The sequence below is a fragment of the Salmo salar genome, chromosome ssa16 (genome assembly GCF_905237065.1).
Source record: "Salmo salar chromosome ssa16, Ssal_v3.1, whole genome shotgun sequence".
Taxonomy (NCBI): Eukaryota; Metazoa; Chordata; class Actinopteri; order Salmoniformes; family Salmonidae; genus Salmo; species Salmo salar.
This window is the reverse complement of record NC_059457.1, coordinates 77667720-77692330: the sequence shown is the minus strand read 5'-3', so window position 1 is coordinate 77692330 and position 24611 is coordinate 77667720. Positions and strand designations below refer to the sequence as shown.

General features: G+C 42.5%; 1 protein-coding gene across 7 annotated transcripts in view; it reads right to left on the bottom strand.

The window, feature by feature from the left end:
- Nucleotides 1-15633: 15633 nt before the first annotated feature.
- The window catches only part of LOC106574607 (uncharacterized), a 102780-nt gene continuing 93802 nt past the window's right edge, over nucleotides 15634-24611 (bottom strand). For 3 of the 7 annotated variants that reach the window (XM_045697961.1, XM_045697963.1, XM_045697962.1), the window contains 8 exons: nucleotides 22671-22791; nucleotides 20219-20349; nucleotides 19905-19970; nucleotides 19701-19799; nucleotides 18552-18748; nucleotides 16618-16681; nucleotides 16427-16489; nucleotides 15634-16289 (listed from right to left, as the gene is read on the bottom strand). In XM_045697961.1, the coding sequence (XP_045553917.1) occupies nucleotides 16095-16289; nucleotides 16427-16489; nucleotides 16618-16681; nucleotides 18552-18748; nucleotides 19701-19799; nucleotides 19905-19970; nucleotides 20219-20349; nucleotides 22671-22746 (891 nt within the window). In that variant the 5' untranslated portion in view covers nucleotides 22747-22791 and the 3' untranslated portion in view covers nucleotides 15634-16094. Of the gene's footprint in view, nucleotides 16290-16426; nucleotides 16490-16617; nucleotides 16682-18551; nucleotides 18749-19700; nucleotides 19800-19904; nucleotides 19971-20218; nucleotides 20591-22670; nucleotides 23985-24611 lie in introns of those variants that run through there. The other 4 variants (XM_014150590.2, XM_045697965.1, XM_045697959.1 and 1 more) reach the window with 4 other exon arrangements.

Below are 24611 nucleotides of genomic sequence, written 5' to 3'. Positions count from 1 at the left end.
AAGTTTGAAGCAAATGTTTGAGATTTGGTTTAAACCAGGGAGCTCAAAGCATAGCAAGGTGAAAAGACATTATCCCCTTCTCCTCCTCTGTTTTTCTTTCTTTCCTTCTTCACATTTGTCCGGGTTTCCATGGCAACCGGTTGAAAGACGTGTCGGGGGTGGGTTTGGATTGAGAGTTTTGTTTTGGGATGCCCACAATATCATCTTGTGTGCTTTGTGAAACTCCTTCAAATGTCTAACGGTGACCAACAGGTTGGGATATGCTGTTCGAGGTGATAGGTGAATACATGGAGAGGCCTAATTGTATCAATAATATATTTACAATTCTACCACCCAGGGGCGGAAATCCCGGGGGGGACGGGGGACACACGACCCCCCCATCCTGGGAAAAAATATGATTTGTCCCCCCCCAATATATCACTGAAACATAACTATGTAATTTAAATAATATTAATAATACGCAATGAAAGCAATTGTGCTGATTATAGACACTTAATAGCGCGTTTTTAAGTTTCAAAAGATTGCGACCCCCCCGCCATTTGCCTCACAATGGTTTGATCCACTGCCAGTTCCTTAGCTTGCTACGTAACTGCCGTGAGGTTTATCCAGTCAATCGCGCACACACACACTAGCTGAATATGCAGAGCTAGCGCGCAAATATTAACTATTAAGCTAGCTAGTACCTATTTCATTTATGTGGCATCGTCAAAGATGGAATCAGCATGCAGATGATGTAAGTTAGTGCTTCAAAGTCCCTGTGATAAGGTTAGCGATAAACTGAAGTCCATACTGAACAGAACTACACTCTCATCTACCATTGTCTTAAATATATTTAATGGTCTCGTTGCAAAAGCTAAATTGTCGCAAGGGAACTTTTATTTATTTATTTTATTTCACCTTTATTTAACCCGGGTAGCAAAGATTATAGCAAACACCACTGAAACAGAATTGGTGCTCGCTAGCTTTGCAAATTCAGCTATTGTTGGAAGCCAGCCAATATGAAACAAACTATTAAAATTACAAAAGGTTGCAGCATATGTTGTGTAAATGGTGAACTCATGCAGCTGTCAACTCTTGTCATTTTAATCCGTTTCACATTTGCTAGCTACCTTTTAGATCGAAGCCCATATAGAATGATTGAAGATGATATAAGCCCATCTCCTACTGTAAATAACCTACACACTGTGTGTGTAGCCAGCCAGGTAGAAAAATGGCAGAAAAATAAAAGACGGACATCAGAGTATTTTTCAATACACCAAAACGCATAGTAAGAACCCTAGTAGCCTAATATCTCAAAGACTAGTTGATAAAATGTTCATAAGAAAGAAATGAAATTCTAATGGAAATGTTTCACAATGATGTCATTAGGCAGAGCAGGCAACAGATGGCACACAGACAGCAGAGTTGGGGACAGATATGCAGGGACAGACTGGCAGAGACAGGGAGTCTCAGGTAAGTTTGTTGAGTCTTTGTTTGGCAACATTATGAAAGGTTCTCAAATTTTTTGACTTGTAAAATAGGAACATAATTGGAAAATGCCATAGATACCCCCACTCTCAACTTAAACTGGTGACTGAACTAAGATTTGTTGAAGGCAATGGTATTGCTGTTGTGATTAGTTGTGTAGTTTTGGGTACCGGTAGTTAGGAGTACGGCAAACACCTTATTTCTTTGGTTCCTCAATATACATTTACCATATTACAATGTAGGCTATGTGTTACAGCACTACTTTTGGTGTCCCCCTCAGGAATTGCTCTTGAGAAAATTTCATGTAATTGTCCCCTCCAAAGTGGATATCAGATTTTCGCCCCTGCTACCACCAGTCCATACTTTACAGGCCCTGCAAATAGTCCTACTTTACATGAATAAACAACACAATGTGAAAACTGTACAAGGGAGTGAATATAGCTTCATACTGTATATCCAAAGTACTACAACAAAAACAGAATATTGGAATATAAATATCCTACAGTTTACTACAGGAAAATGCTGACTGGGAGTTGCCTCATCTCATCCATCATGTCTAGTCTGACCTTTAACCTACTGGGCCATACAGTACAGTGTAGTTACAACCCAGAGTCTCTCTCTCCCCACTGGGCCATACAGTATTGTACAGTGTAGTTACAACCCAGTGTCTCTCTCTCTCCCCACTGGGCCATACAGTACTGTACAGTGTAGTTACAACCCATTGTCTCTCTCTCCCCACTGGACCATACAGTACAGTGTAGTTACAACCCAGAGTCTCTCTCTCCCCACTGGACCATACAGTATTGTACAGTGTAGTTACAACCCATTGTCTCTCTCTCCCCACTGGGCCATACAGTACAGTGTAGTTACAACCCAGAGTCTCTCTCTCCCCACTGGGCCATACAGTACAGTATGCAGTGAACGGTCTACTCTTCCAGCGGGAGGTTTTTGGACGAGGATGAAGAGGGCCCAGGGTGAGTTCCTCATGGGGTTGCTGTTTGCAAGGCCAGACGAGTGTCTCCAGCACTTCACTGCACCCCCTCCACCCCCCTCCACCCCCCTGCGCACACACGCACACACACACACTGTCCTGAACTGGACACCTTATGTCTGACATGTGCTTGAGGGGGCTGGCTGACCCAGCCACTACCCAGTCTGAGAGTTAAAACATGTCATTACTAATCATTATAATCTGTAGGCTACTCAGCAATGACATCCAGACACAGTCAGCGACGTCATTATTACAAATACCAGCCGAGCTGGGGACCTCATGAGTCATAAAAATCCTGTTTAACAGATCTAATAAGTTTAAGATTGATGTTAGTTCATGTAACACATTCTCAACAGAAATTCAGGCGTTCCATGGAATCTACCGCAGGAACAGCAAAAACTAAATACCAAGCATGTTTGATAGTTCATCAGGACGTTCACAGCCCTCACACGGTCTCCACTAGATAACCCAGCCACACAGTCAGATTCCACAGCTACAGAATTGGCTACAGAATTGCTTTTTGGTCTTCATTTAAGGTTAGAGTTAGGCATAAGGTTAGCAGTGTGGTTAAGGTTAGGGTTAAGGTTGGTGTTAGGTTTAAAATCTGATTTTAGAGTGGCTGGGTTATGACTTTGTGTCTTGTGTTCACTAGTGAAAACCCTCACACATCCACTGAAATTAAGTAAGCTTTCACTAGAGTATTGATTATAAAATAATGACTCTAGGGTGGGATTTTAAATAAACAGCATGTTGGAGAAGAATCCTGAAAGCAGCCTCCGTGGTATGGTTGGTTCTGGGACTGTCCCATGGACAGTACAGTACATGAGGTATGGTTGGTTCTGGGGCTGCTCTCATGGACAGTACAGTACATGAGGTATGGTTGGTTCTGGGGCTGCTCTCATGGACAGTACAGTACATGAGGTATGGTTGGTTCTGGGACTGTCCCATGGACAGTACAGTACATGAGGTATGGTTGGTTCTGGGGCTGCTCCCATGGACAGTACAGTACATGAGGTATGGTTGGTTCTGGGGCTGCTCCCATGGACAGTACAGTACATGAGGTATGGTTGGTTCTGGGGCTGCTCTCATGGACAGTACAGTACATGAGGTATGGTTGGTTCTGGGGCTGCTCTCATGGACAGTACAGTACATGAGGTATGGTTGGTTCTGGGGCTGCTCTCATGGACAGTACAGTACATGAGGTATGGTTGGTTCTGGGACTGTCCCATGGACAGTACAGTACATGAGGTATGGTTGGTTCTGGGGCTGCTCCCATGGACAGTACAGTACATGAGGTATGGTTGGTTCTGGGGCTATAGATCACAACATAACAACAAATCTTCAGATTGTACCCTAGGATCTTCAGATTGTACCCTAGGATCTTCAGATTGTACCCTAGGATCTTCAGATTGTACCCTAGGATCTTCAGATTGTACCCTAGGCAGGGCTTGTAAACAATGATATTACAGTGTAATGGAGCAGTTGAGTAATAGTGGTAGCATGTAGTTTCAGACGGTTCCATAGTCTCTATCAAGAGAAAGTTTGATTTTCACATACTTGCATCAATGTGAAGAGAGAATTTTCACTTAACTGTTTTACGGAGATTGATAGGGATCAGACTGGGATAGGACTGCTACCAGCCATCTGCCAGGGGAAATACATTTTACTTTCTCCTTTATAAACCAATCAAAGAGAGCACATTCAAATGATTAATCACTCTTTTGCACGCTCTCTCAATAGGCAGTTTGGGAAAGGATTTACCGTCAGTGTTCATGGGTAATTTGCGCTAAAATCACACTGTTCATGTCTCCCTTGACAACATAAACCACAACTGTAATGAAAGGTCAGGAAATATTTTGACATTTAACACGATGTGTTTTCAAGTATATAAAAATGAATGAGTGTGATGCTGAGCAGAAACATTCTTTAATGCAGAGGAAGCTAACTAATAGAATTCCATGGTTGATGTGTCAGATGAAGTTATAAGATCTTGTATTATTTCTATCCATGGTGAAACATTTGTATTAATCTTTGCACAACAATAGTGGCTTACGGATTCCACTTTCCAATTTGGCCGGAACGCTGTCATTTTCCAACATCGCCAACTGCTTTCCCAGTTCCTGTCTTTGAGAACTTAATGCATTTCGACCCTCATACCATCCCTCCTCGGCACAACCAACCCATACAAACACCACACAAGACAAATACATGTTATTACAGCCTGCGGTTTGTAGACCGCAACCCCAAGCCCTTTAGACAGACGAGATAAAACTAAAATTCATAAATTTCGTGCCAGGTGATGTGGAAGCACAAGGCTAGGCCCTGCCAGAAGCAGCACTGAAGCAGACAGAGCAAACAATTCCAAGCATTCCTTGGAGAACCAGAGTAAAGTGACACAGGCATCCTGTACCACACAGCAGAGGTCACAGAGGCCTGGCCAGATGCAGCAGGCTGCAGAGATGGAGACGCCACTCAGAGAAGATGACGCTTTGGTCCTTGGCAATAACCAAAGTCAGCCCTTCCAAATAGTACTACTGCTTTTCAAGCCTCTAAACTCATCACAATTATTTTTTATTTATACATTTTATTTTTTATTTAGCCTTTATTCAACTAGGCAAGTCAGTTAAGAACAAATTCATATTTTACAATGACGGCCTACCCCGGCCAAACCCTCCCCTAACCTGGACGACTCTGGGCCAATTGTGAGCCGCCCTATGGGACTCCCGATCACGACCGGTTGTGATAAAGCCCAGGATCGAACCAGGGTCTGTAGTGACACCTCTAGTACTGAGATCCAGTGCCTTAGACAGCTGTGCAACTCGGGAGACCCTTTGTGTCTAGCTATCCTTTTCATCTCATCACACACGCAATGTGGCTCATTTGTTCTTGGCCCGACATGATAGAAACCAATTGTTGTTGGTCAGAGATGAACTCCTTGAGCAGGAGACAGACTCAGCATACTACAGTACGCATCAATCCTAATGAAACACTTGAACATCAAACATCTCAGTTAAGAAGGAGCAAGATGAGAACGAGAGAGAGCAAGAGAAAGACATACATGAGAAAAGAGAGAAAGAAAGAGGAAAGAAAGAAAGGACAGACTTTGGAGCATATTGTTCTAACTGTTGTTCTTCCCAGTGTGTCTCCAGGAGGGCAGAGTTTCCCCAGCAGAGAGAAGAGCCCCAGTCCCTGTTTGCTGAGCATTGATGGATTAAGCCCTCACTGAGTCCTACACTAGAACCGTTTTTACTGGCGTACGGTACAGGGCGGCTTGTGGAGGTAGCGCAGGGCACTAATAATCCTGCCTGCCGTGAGACTACACACAGACTGTGTTGACTAAGGGAGATTCCCCACCAGACGATATACAATGTGCTTTGTCCAGCTACCAGTTCCAGAGCTGCTGAACTGAGGGTGTCAGAGAGGAAGTACGTTACTGACAATATAAACCAGTATTATATTATTTAACAAACGTATACGTGACTGCACTGTCTATACGCTAACTATAAAACCTTTACAAACCATTTAAAATCAATAAAATAAAGGTTGAGAACTCCACAGCTTTAAGACATCAGATGACCATTAAACAGAAATATGATTCTCATACTGTCCAGACATGGCTCTAGTTGATTGTTGTCCTGTAATTGATGTTGGACCGGTTAAAGGAAAAATCCAATCAAAAAATACATTTTGGTATTGTTTTCCTTAGTCCACTGTTGATACAGTCCCAAAATGTTTTGCATGTTAGCAGTCAAGTTTTTAAGATATTGGACTTTCAAGAAGCAAATTGTCACATCATCATGATGGTGCAAAATGCCTCATAGGATGTGGCAAGTGACACTTTGCTTCTTGAAAGTCCAATATCTTGAAAACTTGACTGCTGACATGCAAAACATTGAGTGGGTTTTCCCTTAAAGGAGTTGTCTCCCTTCTCTGTCCTGTAATGGTTGCTTCATGTGTTAGTTGGTGAATGTTAGATCTTAGCTGGTGACTGTTAGATCTTTGTTTCCACTGGTCTAGCCAAAGTAAATGGAGCCATGGAGTTCGTTGTCTAGTTACCACAGCCACAAAGTCATAATCATGGCTAAACCAGCCCATTTTCTACAATTTCTCTTCTTACATAAAAAAAAAAAACCTAACCCTAACCACACCACTAGCCTTATGCCTAACCCTAACCACACCACTAGCCTTATGCCTAACCCTAACCACACCACTAGCCTTATGCCTAACCCTAACCACACCACTAGCCTTATGCCTAAGCCTAACCACACCACTAGCCTTATGCCTAACCCTAACCACACCACTAGCCTTATGCCTAACCCTAACCACACCACTAGCCTTATGCCTAACCCTAACCACACCACTAGCCTTATGCCTAACCCTAACCACACCACTAGCCTTATGCCTAACCCTAACCACACCACTAGCCTTATGCCTAACCCTAACCACACCACTAGCCTTATGCCTAACCCTAACCACACCACTAGCCTTATGCCTAACCCTAACCACACCACTAGCCTTATGCCTAACCCTAACCACACCACTAGCCTTATGCCTAACCCTAACCACACCACTAGCCTTATGCCTAACCCTAACCACACCACTAGCCTTATGCCTAACCCTAACCACACCACTAGCCTTATGCCTAACCCTAACCACACCACTAGCCTTATGCCTAACCCTAACCACACCACTAGCCTTATGCCTAACCCTAACCACACCACTAGCCTTATGCCTAACCCTAACCACACCACTAGCCTTATGCCTAACCCTAACCACACCACTAGCCTTATGCCTAACCCTAACCACACCACTAGCCTTATGCCTAACCCTAACCACACCACTAGCCTTATGCCTAACCCTAACCACACCACTAGCCTTATGCCTAACCCTAACCACACCACTAGCCTTATGCCTAACCCTAACCTTAACTTAAGACCAAAAGGCAAATGTTTGTTTTTATTATTTCTTTTTTAGCCAATTTTGACTTTGTGTCTGTGTTAACTAGTGACAACCATGGAGTTCAGCCTCCCTCCATTCTATTCCACTCACCTTTTATTCAGAAGTGAGACTCACATTACCATTCTGATGAGCCCCCTTTCCATGATCTGACGCCATTTACAAAGCCACAAATATGCAGACCAAGTGTATCATCGACATTATCGTCTGGAGTCGACGGGATGAAAAGTGGGACTTCAACAACTGCCTGGCCTTTATTTCAGATGCGAGGCCAAGTGCAATAAACATGAATATGCATGAACATACATAAATATGCATGAATATGCCTTTTGAATATGCAGATGACTCTAAATATTAAAGAATGTACATGGTCAATTGGACTTGTTTTTGGAAAATAGCACACTGGACAGTGCTATCCTCAATGCCGATGGTGTTATAATATATTATAAACTGGGTGGTTCGAGCCCTGAATGCTGATTGGCTGACAGCCGTGGTATATCAGACCGTAGACCACGGGTATGACAAAACATTTATTTTTACTGCTCTAATTACGTTGGTAACCAGTTTATAATAGCAATAAGGCACCTCAGGGGTTTGTGGTATATGGCCAATATACCACGGCTAAGGACTGTATCCAGGCACTCAGCGTTGTGGCGGGGTATATTGGCCCCACTACCCACGGGGTATATTGGCCCCACTTCAGTCTCTTCTAAGTGAGCGTGAAATAGCCTCCGCTGTAGGCTTCTTGCTCGAATAGAACACACAATCTTCATCGCAACATCTATCACCTCTTTCATGTTTAACATCTTCCTGCACAAAGCTTCCTGATGAATTACGCAGTGATAACTAAGAAAGACGGCGAAAGAATCATCTCGTTTGCACAATGCAACAAACCCACTAATGCGGCCTTCCATAGTGGGTGCCCCATCGGCAGGGTTGTAGACAAGCTTACAAAAGGGCAGTTGGAATTTGTTAGCTAACTCCCTAAAAGCTTGAAAAATATCTTCGCCCCTTGGATGTCCTTTCATGTTGTCAAATACCATTCTGATGAAAAGGTATAACTGTGCCACATCTACCATATCTGTGGACTGGTCAAACTGGAGGGAATAACACTCGCAGATGTCAATATCCTTCTTCAGTTGATGCACAAGGTTCTCTGCTATTCCCTCACATCTTCTTGTCACCATATTTTTGGACAATTGAATGTCATTGATGGCAGCCATAATTTCAGTCTTATTCTTAAAATCCTCAAACAGCGAGTCTGCAGCCTCAATAAATGCTTCGTTGATCATCTTTCCATCTTTGAACAACTTTTTATGCTTAGCAAGAACACAACTCACACGATAAAATGCTATGGTTGCCGTTTCCCTTTGGTCACAGGCCTTGTGACTGCAGCTCTGCCAGTTCATTGTTTAGTTCTTGTACCTTTCTTCTCTGTAATTCAGTCTTTGCTGGAAAATCTATTTCCTGGGTTTTGTGTGTGGTTTTAAAATGTCGTTCTATGTTACCTTTCTTTGGGATAGCGATGCTATTATGGCAGATGAGGCACACACTTTTTGAGTTTGACATGACGAAAAAATAATCCTCCTTTTCTTGTGGAAATTATATTTTCAGTTTTTTTGTATCCTTCCCTCCACTCATTATTGCTGCTGTCAACCACACAACTTAAGAACTAATCTGGCTACAAAGTTAGCTAGCTAGCTACCTGCCTGGCATCACCGTGACCTCGACTTGGAGTTGGCGGACGACATCTGACCGCGCTAACTAGGCATACGTCAATAAGTGGGCAGGGACTGGTCATATTTTATGTAAATCACCTGACTTCTCAGACATTGCTGTGAATGGAGGACTGTTAAACGTTAAAACAGAAAGATTATAGGCGTTGATTTGTGGCTGAATTTAAGTAGATGTATAATCATCTCACGATCGACTGGCAAGCACTCCATGATCGACCAGTAGATGGCACCGCTGGTCTACACGCTAGCTAACGCGAGGTAGCATAGCATCCAGCAGAAATGCAGTAATCACTATTGCATGTGATAAGCTGTTGGGACAGCGCAGTCAGTGTAGCCTTGCCCTTGTCTCTCCTTTCCATAGCCTCTAGCTAACGGGTCAGCCAAAAGGACACTTTGATAACCGTAAATCTCCTGCCTCCAGAGTAACACTTCAGCATGAATTGATAGATGGGAGGAACTCTGGGGTGTGTACACTGGCACTGCACTTGGAGGGAATATTTGTCTAATATGCTTCTGACATATTTGTGGAGTTGAGAGGCGTATGCACTGTCTGAGGTGCTCACGGCTTTGGTATTCTAAAACAAACCAACGACAGAGCCCAAACCTGATGCTGTGGGCTGGAGGCCGCAGGGGGAGAGCGGGTCGCTTTGTGTGTGTGTGAGAGAGAGAGAGAGAGAAAGAGGGGGGTAACTGTTGAAAGGGGACTCAGGACTATTCATACCTCAAACCCAATGCTTGTCTGGACATACCCTTCACTCTACTTTCATTTCTAATGATGAAAGTAAAATGGCCTTATGTGAGTTTATTTTCACTCTAATAGAATGTACAATGTATACAGAACGGGGGGTGGAGGTATTATTGGCAGCGAATGTCATCCCTTAAACCCCCCAGCCTCCATCCATCCCATGTCGGAAACCAAGCTGGCATGCAGACAGTGTGTAAATGTTTAGTCTGGTGTGTTTTATTTCCACGCTCCTCTTCAGCATCACAGCCAACACTTAGTGGAGCCGCTGCCATGCTTGTTTTGCTACCACTTCTCCCCCCTCAAAACACCCCTCTCTTCCCCAGGCCATTCCACACAGAGTAGCAAAACAAATGACTTCAGAGCTTTGCTGGCTGCTCTCTGCTGCACACAGATGTAGGACAAGCCACAGTGTTCTCTCCTCAAACATTGATCAAAAGAGGAGAAAGGGCATGTTGAGAACGTACATTAAGAACAGGAACGGTGTCCATCTCCATTGGCTGTAACGGTGCCACAGAAACCAATGACACACTGCTGCTCTTTCATCCAACTAGTTATACAAACAACTGCTAGATGGAAGACTAACTGTTCATCCTAATCCCGCTGCAATCGCTCAATCAGTGGGTTGAAGCGTTTATCAAACTCTCTCAACATGCGGATGTCTGTGTTATCCAAAAGAGCTGTGGAGAGGAGGGTGTATTCGGAGGATATTTGGAGCAGGGAGGGGAGGTAGATATTCTGGGCATATTTTTTATAACTTGATTGATCATGTGAATGATTTGTGTAATCTGATTGAACAGTCCTTTATTCTTAATGATAATGTGAATTACATTAATGCATATATCACATTCAGCTGTAAATTGAAACAATATTGAGCATTTCCTGCAAATCATTCAACATTCTATAATCAAAACACAAATGATCTTATAATTGAAAGATACCAAATTGATGCCATGTAAAAAAGAAAAACTTCAGATGTTTACTTCTTGGTCGGTCCATAGGCCTACTTGCACCAGTACAAAGACAAGTAAAGAGGTCTTAATATCTCAGCCTAACGCGAGTGAACATTTAATATAGCAATATATAGATGTCCAATTTGGCCACCATCCTTGATAAATCAATCTAGTATATAAACTATAGTCATTATTACTGTTTAATGCTGTGGAACAACAAAAGGGAGAATTGTCTAGAGCGAAACACTGATGGTTTGGGATTTTATCGGTGTTGGCCGGGGACTTGAGTGGCTGGTTTCACACTCTGGTCCCACAGAGCGGTTGGATGTGTTCACAGTGCACCCGCTCCTGCTGCCCAGTTAGACTTGGCACGACTACTGTTACATGTGCCACTAATTCACATACTGTTAGCCGGGCTCATTCTGTGTGTAATATACTATTATAGGGTTTTACTTGGCAGTAAGGGACTGTCCAAACTAAACAACACCACTAGAGACGACAGATGACTTTGGCAGAGTGCTAAGCGATGGAAATTAGATGACCGTGTCTGTGTGTGTCTTCCATTCCGTCGCATTCTGGGTTGTCCTGACTAACCTCTATGATAGGCCCAAGGTTTACACAGATGTCAGACATGTCCCACACCACCTCCTTGTGGTAGAACCAGATATTACAGAGTCCACATGAAGTCTAGAGGATGACGGGCAGACAAAATAGATTCTAGAAAAACAGATATCAATATGGATGCGGTTTGTTTCTAGACTTACGTTTATATTTCTCTTTTAGTATCGATATAATTTCACTGAAAATACATCCAAAAAGAGACGCAGAATAAAGTACTGCGCGGTTGGAGACAGAGGTGTTATCTGTTTTCCTGTGGCAGAAACAACAGGTAAAGTGGTCATTTAAAAGTGTTTAAACCCAGAGAAAGTTTCCACCGACCGCAGAGAGAAAGACATGAGCAATTTGGGGATAATTCTCTGCCCACAGCTTCTTGGCCTGGGATCTCCCCTGTCTGCTTGGACACAGTCTATAAACACGATCTGGTTCTTTGACTTGACATATTTGAGGTGAATCACTCATACCCAGAAAGCTTCTGAACAATGGCTGGCCCAGCATTAGCAAATATTGGTCAAAATATTTCAAAGTACTTAAATAAAAAATAAGCCATATGAAACATTTCAGGGAAGTATTAAACTGTTTTGAACAGCAGCATCCATTTCACAGAATCTGCATTTCACTCCAGATTAGCGTCTCCTTGTACCAAAGGGTTTGAATATGTGGAATCAGGCACGGACTACCTCAGGTTAATGAAATGTGCCGCGGCGGAACCTAGCTGAACAGCCCAAAACAAGCTAGTGAGTGTCTGGAGATAGAGTTTCTGATCCAAACAGACTACAGTACATATACCCCTGCATATTCAGACCATGGACTCATGCGCTTGCTGTCCTGCAGTTTCACAATCATATTTTATAACCTTCACTCTTTACAGAGCAACCATCTGGTCAGAGAGGCCTGGTCCCATTGTCCTTCATCTTGGCATGGACAGAGAACAGGGGAGTGGGTTCATGGAGGTAGATCCACCACTCCCGTCCAAAAGGCCAGAGGGTTGAGTTAGCTCAGCCCAGGGCTCACAGACCGAGGGTAATAGATCACTTACCCTGGCCTCTACTAAGGCTCGTGAGACAGACGACTCCAGGACAAGCCGACTGGGCAGCGCAGTTGTCTAGTAAAGATGTCATATGAAACACTGGGGGTCTGGAGCCAGAGGAGGAAAGTTAAACAGGCAGAGAGACGCTGATTGAACCCTGCAGAGTCAGATCGCACGTTGCACCGTCACACCCCCCCGAACAATGCCACATCAGCAGGCACTGTGCAACAGTATGTCAAATTACTATGCTAATTAGCATTACAGTGTAAGGGGGAGGAATGGATATGGCTGGGACAGTAACGAGTTTGCCCGACTGCCTGTATCAGCCTACTATGTTTATACACAGCAGTCCTTATGAATCTTTCAACAGATAAAATCTGTCCTGATTGACAGATGTGACCACCGGTTGCAAACAACCATCCATCATTACCATGTCGTCATCTGCGACGGATTCAATTTTGAAATAAACAAAAAAGGTACTGTAGCAGAAATATAAATTCCTTGAGGTACGCTAGCAGCAGGGACTCGTTTATGTCATTCGCCAGGATGACGACCAAACAGTAAAGATATAAGCCTGGTTCCTGTCAAAGCTGCATCCTGTCCCTTTCGACTTTGATCTGCTGGCACAGAGCACAATGACAGAGGGTGGCATGTTGGTTCTTGTCTAGACTAGGGACTGCAGAGGACAGGCCTGCTGGATGATGAATAGGGCATCTGTGTTCACCACGTGAAGCACTTCTGAAGAGGGAAGTACAAGTCAATCCACCCAGAGCAAACTGTACAGCCAGCACTACTTTGAATACAAGGCCACATACCGGTAATCGGTCTCCTTTCACACTGCAGAGCCAAACAGAAAGGACTAGGTGATCTACAGTACTAGAAATACACCACATCAGTCCGTGGAGGCGCCTGACCCACTTCAACAGATACTGTATGTATTGAGGGAACATAGGGCTGCATTCAATCAAATCTGCACTACAGAAAAATTCTGCATGGGAAAAATGCATGCTTACACAAAAATATAATTTGAATTCTATTTAATCTCACTGAGTAAATGACTCACTGTGCAGTTTACTGAAAATGCATGTCAATGTGGCACAGCACAGAGCATTACATCCCAGACCTCGAGATCAAGACAGGAGAGCAGAGGAGTGAGAAAGACAGTGAACTTTCACGTGGGATAAAGAATAAGAAAATTGTTCTTTCAGATGACTGACTGGAATACTGCAGTGTGGCATGAAACTGTCAGGGCAAGTCTGGGAAACGTCAACAGCATTTCAACAATTTCTAAATCTACATGTCTAAAGGAAATGTGCCAATGCTCTCTGCTCCAACTGAAATAAAGTGGACAGAAATTTGGGACGGGTTCCTCCACTCTCTTCTAAAAGACACAGAAGGCTTGATTGTGATATGTTAACAATATGGCAGCCATCTCGTTCCTCGTCTCAGCTCCCTTGTCTGGTAGCCAAGAATAACTGGGAGTTCTGGGTAATTCTGCTGTTCACCACCCATTTCCTACTGTTCCCTCTCCACTGGGCCGAGCTGCTGTACACCAGATGAGTGAGAGTGAGTGAGAGCATCTGTGTGTTCTCAAGCTTCTTAAGAGGAGTGACGTCAAAATGAGAAAATGTGTATAAGATGCCTGTTAGCTACAGGGTCACTGAGGATAATCTGAACACTGGTCTCGCCAATAGGCCAAGGTTATGACTCAGTGTTGCGATCATATGCAGCAGGACATCAGTTTCCTTCATATTAAAACTCGTCCAGGGCTTGACTAGACTGTCGCCAACTTGGCACACAGAAAGACATGCATCAGCAGAAATATCCCTGGCCTGCTCTGTAGACATTCTAGAGTTCACAACTATACATACCAATTACACTAACAGATCCTGCATTATGTCAGATTCCAAAGTGTCCACAAGAGGGCTCTATTATTCTATATTTGAAAACACTGGTCTAAGAGAAATCCATTTCTAGAAGATTCTAATCCAGTAATAACAGTATTTGTCTATTCAGCAATATATCTGATCAAAGGTACAAGGGGATCAATCTGTACACAGAGCCAAACAAATTTAGAATAGATGAAAAGGAGAATACAATTTCACTCAACATCTTGATTTTTTTATTGCTGGAATCCTTAGTTGCTACTTCCATTTTTGGACTTCTAAATTAATGATATACTGAATACCCATTACACATTGAAGAATATAACTTACTAATGACCCTAGTTCTGTCATACCCCATCAGAACCCCAAATATGAGCTTGTTTTACTCAAAGTATTGGTAAAAAAACATCACTACAGCTTCAAAACATGGTTCAAACTATAATGTTGATATCATGGATGGTCACTGCTTGCATCCATGGCTCAGTCTATGAATTTGAGTGGTGATATTTCTCCAGCCACTTCCCTCAGTTTCTCAACGAAACGCAGCCGGGGTGGCTGCTTTGTTGTTGTTTCAATAACTGGTGGTTAAACGCCACAGTGATCAGCTTCTTTTCATTTTCATGCAAATATATTGAGGTTAGGCCATCATTTGAATGATACGGGTGACATGAACAGTGATTGGCTGCCTTTATCCATATCTCATCGTACACTGAGTATACCAAACATTAACAACAATTTTCTAATATTGAGTTGCACCCCCTTTTGTCCTCAGAACAGCCTCAATTCGTCGGGGCATGGACTCTACAAGGTATTGAAAGCATTCCACAGGGATGCTGGCCCATGTTGACTCCAATGCTTCCCACAGTTGTGTCAAGTTGGCTGGTGGACCATTCTTGATACACATGGGAAACTGTTGAGCATGAAAAACCCAGCAGCGTTGCAGTTCTTGACACAAACTGGTGCGCTTGGCACCTACTACCATACCCTGTTCATTTGTCTTGTCCATTCCCCTCTGAATGGCCCATATACACAATTCATGTCTCAAGGCTTAAAAATCCTTTAACCTGTCTCCTCCCCTTCATCTACACTGATTGAAGTGGATTTAACAAGTGACATCAATAAGGGATCATACATTTCACCTGGTCAGTCTGTCATGGGGAGAGCTTCTTAATGTTTTGTACACTCAGTGTATAACCTACCCTGTCCACTTTAATCAGCACACTGTAGTCTATAGCGAATCAGCCAAAAACCAGGTTGGGCAAGTATGGTATTTATTGCAGTGTGTGACAAAACCATCCATAGAATAGAAAATGCTATGGAGACACATTAAAACATCCGTTTCATTTTATTCTGTACATGAAAACTTGTGTTATGTGCACTGTCACGCACAACATTTTATCCGCTAAAAAGTTAGTTTGATGAAAGCACGTCTGGTGGGAAAAACGCATATATTGTTTCTGTGCAGACTTTTGAATATCTGCATTAAAATCGTTGCCAACTGGATGGAAACCTAACCACAGTACCAAACAAGCAGTGGAAAACAACTCCTTAAAACTCAAAAGTTTCAGGAAAAGTGGAGAAGGAAAATTCTCAAAGTGAAATGCTTGCTTTGACAGGGCGAGTTTTCCTCAAAACAGGCTTATTCTCAACGCAGCTCTTCTTGGTAGCTATTCTCGTAGATCATCTGAGACCACTGGGCATATGGGACTCTCCAACTATGGTAGGTGTATTTTCAGCTTTAATTCGGCCTGTTGGGTAATTGTTTCTCCACCATTCCTTTTTTTCTTGGGTGCCTTGGGAGCTTTTGCTTGGCTTGGGGCGACTTGCAATGCCTCCTTGGGACCTGTGTCATCCTCTTTTTCTGTGTCTTTCAAAGTGTCCATCTCGCCTTGAGTGGCTAGCAAAGACACCTGTGAAGTTACAAAGAACTGGCTCATGGAATCTCTTTTGAGGAAGTACAAATATTTTTCAAAGCGACTGAAAATTCCCAACACCCCAGACACCACAAGGTCAGACACAGAGCTTATTACATTACATACAGACTTACCTCTGCCCCAGCCAATTGGGATTTGAGCTCTGATAGTTCCTTCATCAGATGCTTGATGTTTGCCTTAGAGATGAAGCAGTGCTCATCAGTTATACATGTCCAGAAAGAACTGGCCCATGACTGTACAGTACTGCTGGTGATTCATCATATAACTAAAAACTACATGGTGACAAGTGTTGAACAAATAACACCTTTTTCGTGAGGATGGCTCTGTTCCGATTCTCAATCTCCTGTTGTCTTTGCTCCCCTCTCGCTCTGAAATTAGAAACAATAATATTAATATAAAGCCAGAACTCCTGTTTCTGTAAACATCAACAAACTGCACACTGGCCATGTCTTCCATGGGTCATATTCATTAAGGCACACTGTAGCAAAACGTTTTGCATCAGAACAAAAACGAATGCTTCTTATTGTAAGTCCCAGCCTGTTTTCCTGCCCCTTTTCCAGTAAATGTTCTTCCATTTGGTGCCTAATAAATATGATCCTGGCCACTGCAGTAACATGAAGTGAGATAGCTACAGTGAGGGAAAAAAAGTATTTGATCCCCTGCTGATTTTGTACATTTGCCCACTGACAAAGAAATGATCAGTCTATAATTTTAATGGTAGGTTTATTTGAACAGTGAGACAGAATAACAACAAAAAATCCAGAAAAACACATGTCAAAAATGTTATAAATTGATTTGCATTTTAATGAGGGAAATAAGTATTTGACACCCTCTCAATCAGAAAGATTTCTGGCTCCCAGGTGTCTTTTATACAGGTAACGAGCTGAGATTAGGAGCACACTCTTAAAGGGAGTGCTCCTAATCTCAGCTTGTTACCTGTATAAAAAGACACATGTCCACAGAAGCAATCAATCAATCAGATTCCAAACTCTCCACCATGGCCAAGGCCAAAGAGCTCTCCAAGGATGTCAGGGACAAGATTGTAGACCAACACAAGGCTGGAATGGGCTACAAGACCATCGCCAAGCAGCTTGGTGAGAAGGTGACAACAGTTGGTGCGATTATTCGCAAATGGAAGAAACACAAAAGAACTGTCAATATCCCTCGGCCTGGGGTTCCATGCAAGATCTCACCTCGTGGAGTTGCAATGATCATGAGAACGGTGAGGAATCAGCCCAGAACACCACGGGAGGATCTTGTCAATGATCTCAAGGCAGCTGGGACCATAGTCACCAAGAAAACAATTGGTAACACACTATGTCGTGAAGGACTGAAATCCTGCAGCGCCCGCAAGGTCCCCCTGCTCGAGAAAGCACATATACATGCCCGTCTGAAGTTTGCCAATGAACATCTGAATGATTCAGAGGACAACTGGGTGAAAGTGTTGTGGTCAGATGAGACCAAAATGGAGCTCTTTGGCATAAACTCAACTCGCCGTGTTTGGAGGAGGAGGAATGTTGCCTATGACCCCAAGAACACCATCCCCACCGTCAAACATGGAGGTGGAAACATTATGCTTTGGGGGTGTTTTTCTGCTAAGGGGACAGGACAACTTCACCGCATCAAAGGGACGATGGACGGGGCCATGTACCGTCAAATCTTGGGTGAGAACCTCCTTCCCTCAGCCAGGGCATTGAAAATGGGTCGTGGATGGGTATTCCAGCATAATGACCCAAAACACACGGCCAAGGCAACAAAGGAATGGCTCAAGAAGAAGCGCATTAAGGTCCTGGAGTGGCCTAGCCAGTCTCCAGACCTTAATCCCATAGAAAATCTGTGGAGGGAGCTGAAGGTTCGAGTTGCCAAACGTCAGCCTCGAAACCTTAATGACTTGGAGAAGATCTGCAAAGAGGAGTGGGACAAAATCCCTCCTGAGATGTGTGCAAACCTGGTGGCCAACTACAAGAAACGTCTGAGCTCTGTGATTGCCAAAAAGGGTTTTGCCACCAAGTACTAAGTCATGTTTTGCAGAGGGGTCAAATACTTATTTCCCTCATTAAAATGCAAATCATTTTATAACATTTTTGACATGCGTTTTTCTGGATTTTTTGTTGTTATTCTGTCTCTCACTTCAAATAAACCTACCATTAAAATTATAAACTGATAATTTCTTTGTCAGTGGGCAAACGTACAAAATCAGCAGGGGATCAAATACTTTTCCCCCCTCACTGTAGCTACCTGAGCTCCAAGGCTCTGGCCACTCTGTCCTCTAGCTCAGTGATCTCAGCTTGTTCCTCCTCTACAGCTTGCTGGACATCAGCAGTCTTTATCTGGGCCAGGAGGGACTTGGAGTCCAGGGCCTCTACCTCCGTTGAGCTCAGCTTCCTCGAGAGGAACACTTGCCCCATTTGAACAGTCTGCTCACAGGACAGGCTCTGAAACGTGATGTCCAACAGAACAATTTTCAGAGAATGCATTGACATATCCACAAACATTAGGAATATGAGTATGTGAACATTTTGAATATATAAACATTTGCATAGATAAATGATAAGATATAGCACAGTAAAGTTAAGAGGCAGTGTTAACTCAAGGTCATAACTTTAAAGGTTGGCAACATGACATTCAGCATAGGACAGTATCTAGTAGTGGTGTGAACGTTTAAAGGAGAAAATCCCTAACTGAAGAACCTTCAGTGTAGTTATCACAAAACTACCACTAACAGATCCCCATCATCATAAAGGGAAAAATACAAATGTAACAAATACCTAACGCAAGAATGCTGTAACGTTATTAGGAGGAGATATGCATCTTTCAAATGATTAGTCACGGATATAAAAGCGCTCTGCACGTCATCATATTTAACAGTTGTAGAAATGTCAGAGTGAGACAGGGAAGCAACAGTAGCAAAGTCCTGAAAACATGGAGGAGAGGGACACAGCAGAGAACCTAAAACAGCATTAACTATCATTGTTGCTGAGTGGGTGGGAGACAGCAGTAAGATGAGCGGTGTCTATTAGCTAGGCAGGACTGAGGTAGACTGAACTGTATTGCCCCCTAGTGGTCATACAATTTTTTTTATATATAAAAAAAGTTTTATATATAAAAAATGTATATCTATATAAATTAATTAATTAAAAGAAACATTGGTATGACCACTAAGGGGCAATGCAGTTCAGTGTACCTCAGTCCTGTCTAGCTAATAGACGCTCACATACATACATACATTCATTCATTCATTCATTCATACATACACAGGGTCATACGAAGGACCATATCTGAGTTTTCTTAGCGTATAAACATAACAGCAGTTTAAAAGTTAAGAACAATTGTACATTTGTCACATCCCTAGTAGCTACAGTACTGTAGAGTAACACGTGGCCTCACCTCATCAAGGTCAGTTTGGATCTTCTCTCTGGAGGCCAAGGACAGATTCCTGGTCAGCATCTGGTTCCTCCGCTGCCTCAGTAACTGATCCAGCTCTCTCTGCATAGGAAACACAATGACAGCCTTGAACATAACATCATTCAACTGTATCAAGTAGGCCCTAACGGGATGTATTCACTAAGAGCCAAATGGAACCAAACCTACCTGAATTTGTCCAATAGAAACACTCGTTTTCAATGCAAAACATTGGTTGTTGCAAACTGAACCAAACTGGAGAAAACACAAACAGAACGAAACCTACCTGAATTTTTCATGGCAAAACATTTTGCTGCAAAAAAGTTTTGCTATGAGTGCGAATAAAGAACAGTCCCCAGGTGATTGAGGGAATATTGACGCTAGCTTTAAATGTGTGATCAAAGCAGCACAAAATGGCTGCGTAATTTCAATTTGAGGTACCATGAGCATCAGTCATTAAAATAATCAAGTGGGTGTTTTCACCATCAGAAATGGATTTTCACCTGTAAGATGTTGATCTGCCTCTCCTGCATGGTTCTCTTCAGGAATACAAGGTCTGCCGGGGTAACCTCATAGCCCTGCATGCCTCTTATCAATGAGTAGGGGTCCTCTTCCAGCACGCTCCCAGAACAGACTGAACATGTACATTGATAACATTTGGTGGATTGTGCTAATAAACATTTGGTGGATTGTGCTAATAATATATTTTTCATTACAAGCTTCTGCACCATCATACAGCAAAGCATTTAACATTCAGATTAATAGACCTACAGTAGAATCATATGACATAGGACTACATTATAATAGATAAGAATTGGAACTTTAATGAAATGTGTGTTCAGAGGACCCAGGGGCACGTGCCCCATCAGAACTGTCCTGTTAATTAATTAATTAATTAATAAATAAATATATATATATATATATATATATATATATAAAATTGTTTAACTTCGGTCAAACGTTTCAGGTAGCCTTCCACAAGCTTCACACAATAAGTTGGGAGAATTTTGGCCCATTTCTCCTGACAAAGCTGGTGAGGTTTGAGTCTGGTTTGTAGGCCTCCTTGCTCACACACACTTGAGGTCAGGGCTTTGTGATGGCCACTCCAATACCTTGACTTTGTTGTCCTTTAGCCATTTTGCACAACCTTGGAAGTATGCTTGGGATCATTGTCTATTTGGAAGACCCAAACTGCGACCAAGCTTTAACTTCCTGACTGATGTCTTGAGATGTTTCTTCAATATATCCACATAATTTTCATTCCTCATGATGCCATCTATTTTGTGAAGTGCACCAGTCCCTCCTGCAGCAAAGCACCCCCACAACATGATGCTGCCACCCCCGTGCTTCATGGTTGGGATGGTGTTCTTCGGCTTGCAAGCCTCCCCCTTTCTCCTCCAAACATAGCGATGGTGGTTATGGCCAAACAGTTCTATTTCTGTTTCATCAGACCAGAGGACATTTCTACAAAAAGTACGATATTTGTCCCCATATGCAGTTGCAAACCATAGTCTGGCTTTTTTTATGGCAGTTTTGGAGCAGTGACATCTTCCTTGCCGAGCGGCCTTTCAGGTTATGTCGATATAGGACTCGTTTCACTGTAGATATAGATACTTTTGTACCGGTTTCCTCCAGCATCTTCACAAGGTCCTTTGCTGTTGTTCTGGGATTGATTTGCACTTTTCGCACCAAAGTACGTTCATCTCTAGGAGACAGAACTTGCCTCCTTCCTGAGCAGTATGACGGCTGCGTGGTCCCATGGTGTTTATACTTGCGTACTATTGTTTGTACTGATGAACGTGGGACCTTCAGGTGTTTGGAAATTGCTCCCAAGGATGAACCAGACTTGTGGAGGTCTACAATTTTTTTTCTGGGGTCTTGGCTGATTTCTTTTGATTTTCCCCATGATGTCAAGCAAAGAGGCACTGAGTTTGAAGGTAGGCCTTGAAATACAGCCACAGGTACACCTCCATTTAACTCAAATTATGTCAATTAGCCTACCAGAAGCTTCTAAAGCCATGACATTTTCTGGAATCTTCCAAGCTCTTTAAAAAGGCTCAGTCAACTTAGTGTATGTAAACTTCTGACCCACTGGAATTGTGATACAGTGAATTATAAGTGAAATAATCTGTCTGTAAACAATTGTTGGAAAAATTATTTGTGTCATGCACAAAGTAGATGTCCTAACCGACTTGCCAAAACTATAGTTTGTTAAAAAGAAATGTGTGGAGTGTTTGAAAAACAAGTTTTAATGACTCCAACATAAGTTTATGTAAACTTCCGACTTCAACTGTATATATAGTTGTCGTTAATCTGAAATACTACTAGCCACCTAGCAATTTTATGAAGTTGGTTTTAGCTAGGCCAGATAGGTTATCAATCTCCCAACCTCATAACTAGCTACCAATAAGCCATTTCAGGCTACTAATCAAGTTAGAGTAGCTAGCTTGTCTAACCATCTTAGCATTTCACGGTAGTCTAAACACGTTGTATTCGGCACGTGACAACTACAGAAATATTTGGCATGCCTGCTGGTAAGGTTGGAAGACTTTAGGAAAGCAAGCAATTACTAAATGAACTGAACAAGACTCACATTCCTTTCGATCTTTAACCCAGATATTAGCAAAGAAAGAACCACCAGTCAGGAGGATACAGACAGCTCAAGAGGTATGGTTACATATGCAGAAAATTCTATGTACAAAAATGTATATTTAAGCATAATGATTATGGCTCTAAATTGCAGGAAAAATACATTTCAGGCTAAATTCTCCCACTTGCAGATGGGGCCTAGCCCCCCTCCAGACCACCCTCCCATCCTCACGTACTTTTGGCCCCTCAGATTTTGGGGGTGCACGACACCCCTGTGTGTTTATGTTTGTCACCTCAGACATATCAAATCACATATTGGTACAAATATACAGCTATAGGATTGTGTACAATATGGGAAACACCCACGTGTGCTTGAAATGATGCGAGACCGTCGGCATGTTTCCGTTTCTGCAAGCTTGATTGTGTAAAGGTCCTTGGTCATATTTAGCGCGGGAGACAATAGTTCTTGCCCAGGGGTGGTTTCAATCTGGATGGAAAGACAAAATTGTAACGTATAGAAATTAATTAGTTGGCTACGTCTACCCTCGACAATAATTGTCTCAAGTTGGCCTACAAACTACAGTGCCTTCATAAAGTATTCACACCCCTTGATTTTACAGTTTGTTGTGATAAAAAGTTGGATTAAAATGTATTTAATTCATTTTTTTGTCAACCATCAACACAAAATACTCTGTCAAAGTGGAAGAAAAATTTTACATTTGTAAAAAATGCACAACAAATAAGACACTAATATATATCTTGATTAGATAAGTATTAAAACCCTGGGTCAATACGTTAGAATCACCTTTGGCATCAATTACACCTGTGAGTTTTTCTGGATGAGCTTTCCACTCCTGGATTGTGCTACATTTGCCCATTAATCTTTTCAAAATTCTTCAAGCTCTGTGAAATGGGTTGTTTATCATTGCTAGACAACCACTTTCAGGTCTTGCCATAGATTTTCAAGCAGATTTAAGTCAAAACTAACTCAGCAACATTCACTCTTCTTGGTAAGCAACTCCAGTGTAGATTTGACATTGTGTTTTAGGTTACAGTCCTGAGGTACCATTGAGGTACCATTGCTAGACAACCATTTTCAGGTCTTGCCATAGTTTTGACTTACATCTGCTTGAAAATCTAACTCGGCCACTCAAGAACATTCACTCTTCTTGGTAAGCAACTCCATTGTAGATTTGGCATTATGTTTTAGGTTACAGTCCTGCTGAAAGGTGACTGCATCTCCCAGTGTCTGGTGGAAAGCAGACAACCAGGTTTTCCAATAGGATTTTGCCTGTACTTAGCTGCATTCCATTTTCTTTTATCCAGAAAAATTCCACTGTCCTTATTGATTACAAGCATACCCATAACATGATGTAGCCACCACTATGCTTGAAAATATGGAGAGTGGTACTCAGTAATGTGTTGTTTTGGATTTGCCCCACCCTGAAGAAAGCACAGTGATGCCAAAATGTTTGTGGTTTTTTACCTACAAATTACTGGGAGGTTATACAAACGGAGTGTGCGAGTCTTTGTTTTTATAGTTTACAGTTTATTCTCCGTTAGTCAGCGCCTTTACACTAAATCATTTTTTTCTGGGTGTGCGCCTGCTCATGTTTTTTATTGGATTTGACCCAAACCTAACACTTTGTATTCAGGACACAAAGTTAAAATTGCTTTGCCACATTTTTTGAAGTATTACTTTAGTCACTTGTTGCAAACAGGATGCATGTTTTGGAATATTTGTATTCTGTGCAGGCTTCCTTTTCACTTTGGTTACTATTGTGGAGTAACTACAATGTTGATGATCCATCCTCAGTTCTGCTATCACAGCCATTCAACTCAAACTGTTTTAAAGTAGCCTTTGAGCTCATGGTGAAATCCTTGAGCAGTTTCCTTCCTCTCCGGCAACTGAGTTAGGAAGGACACCTGTACCTTCCTTTTCACTTTGGTTACTATTGTGGAGTAACTACAATGTTGATGATCCATCCTCAGTTCTGCTATCACAGCCATTCAACTCAAACTGTTTTAAAGTAGCCTTTGAGCTCATGGTGAAATCCTTGAGCAGTTTCCTTCCTCTCCGGCAACTGAGTTAGGAAGGACACCTGTACCTTTGTAGTGACTGGGTGTATTGACGCCCCATCCAAAGTGTAATTAATAACTTCACCATGCTCAAAGGGATATCAATGTCTACTTTTTACATTTTAACCCATTTACCAATAGGTGCCCTTCTTTGTGAGGAAGGCAGAAGTGTGGTGAACGAGATTCGGCCTACCGTTTGTGTTTCAAAGCTCAACGGGCAAGTTATTT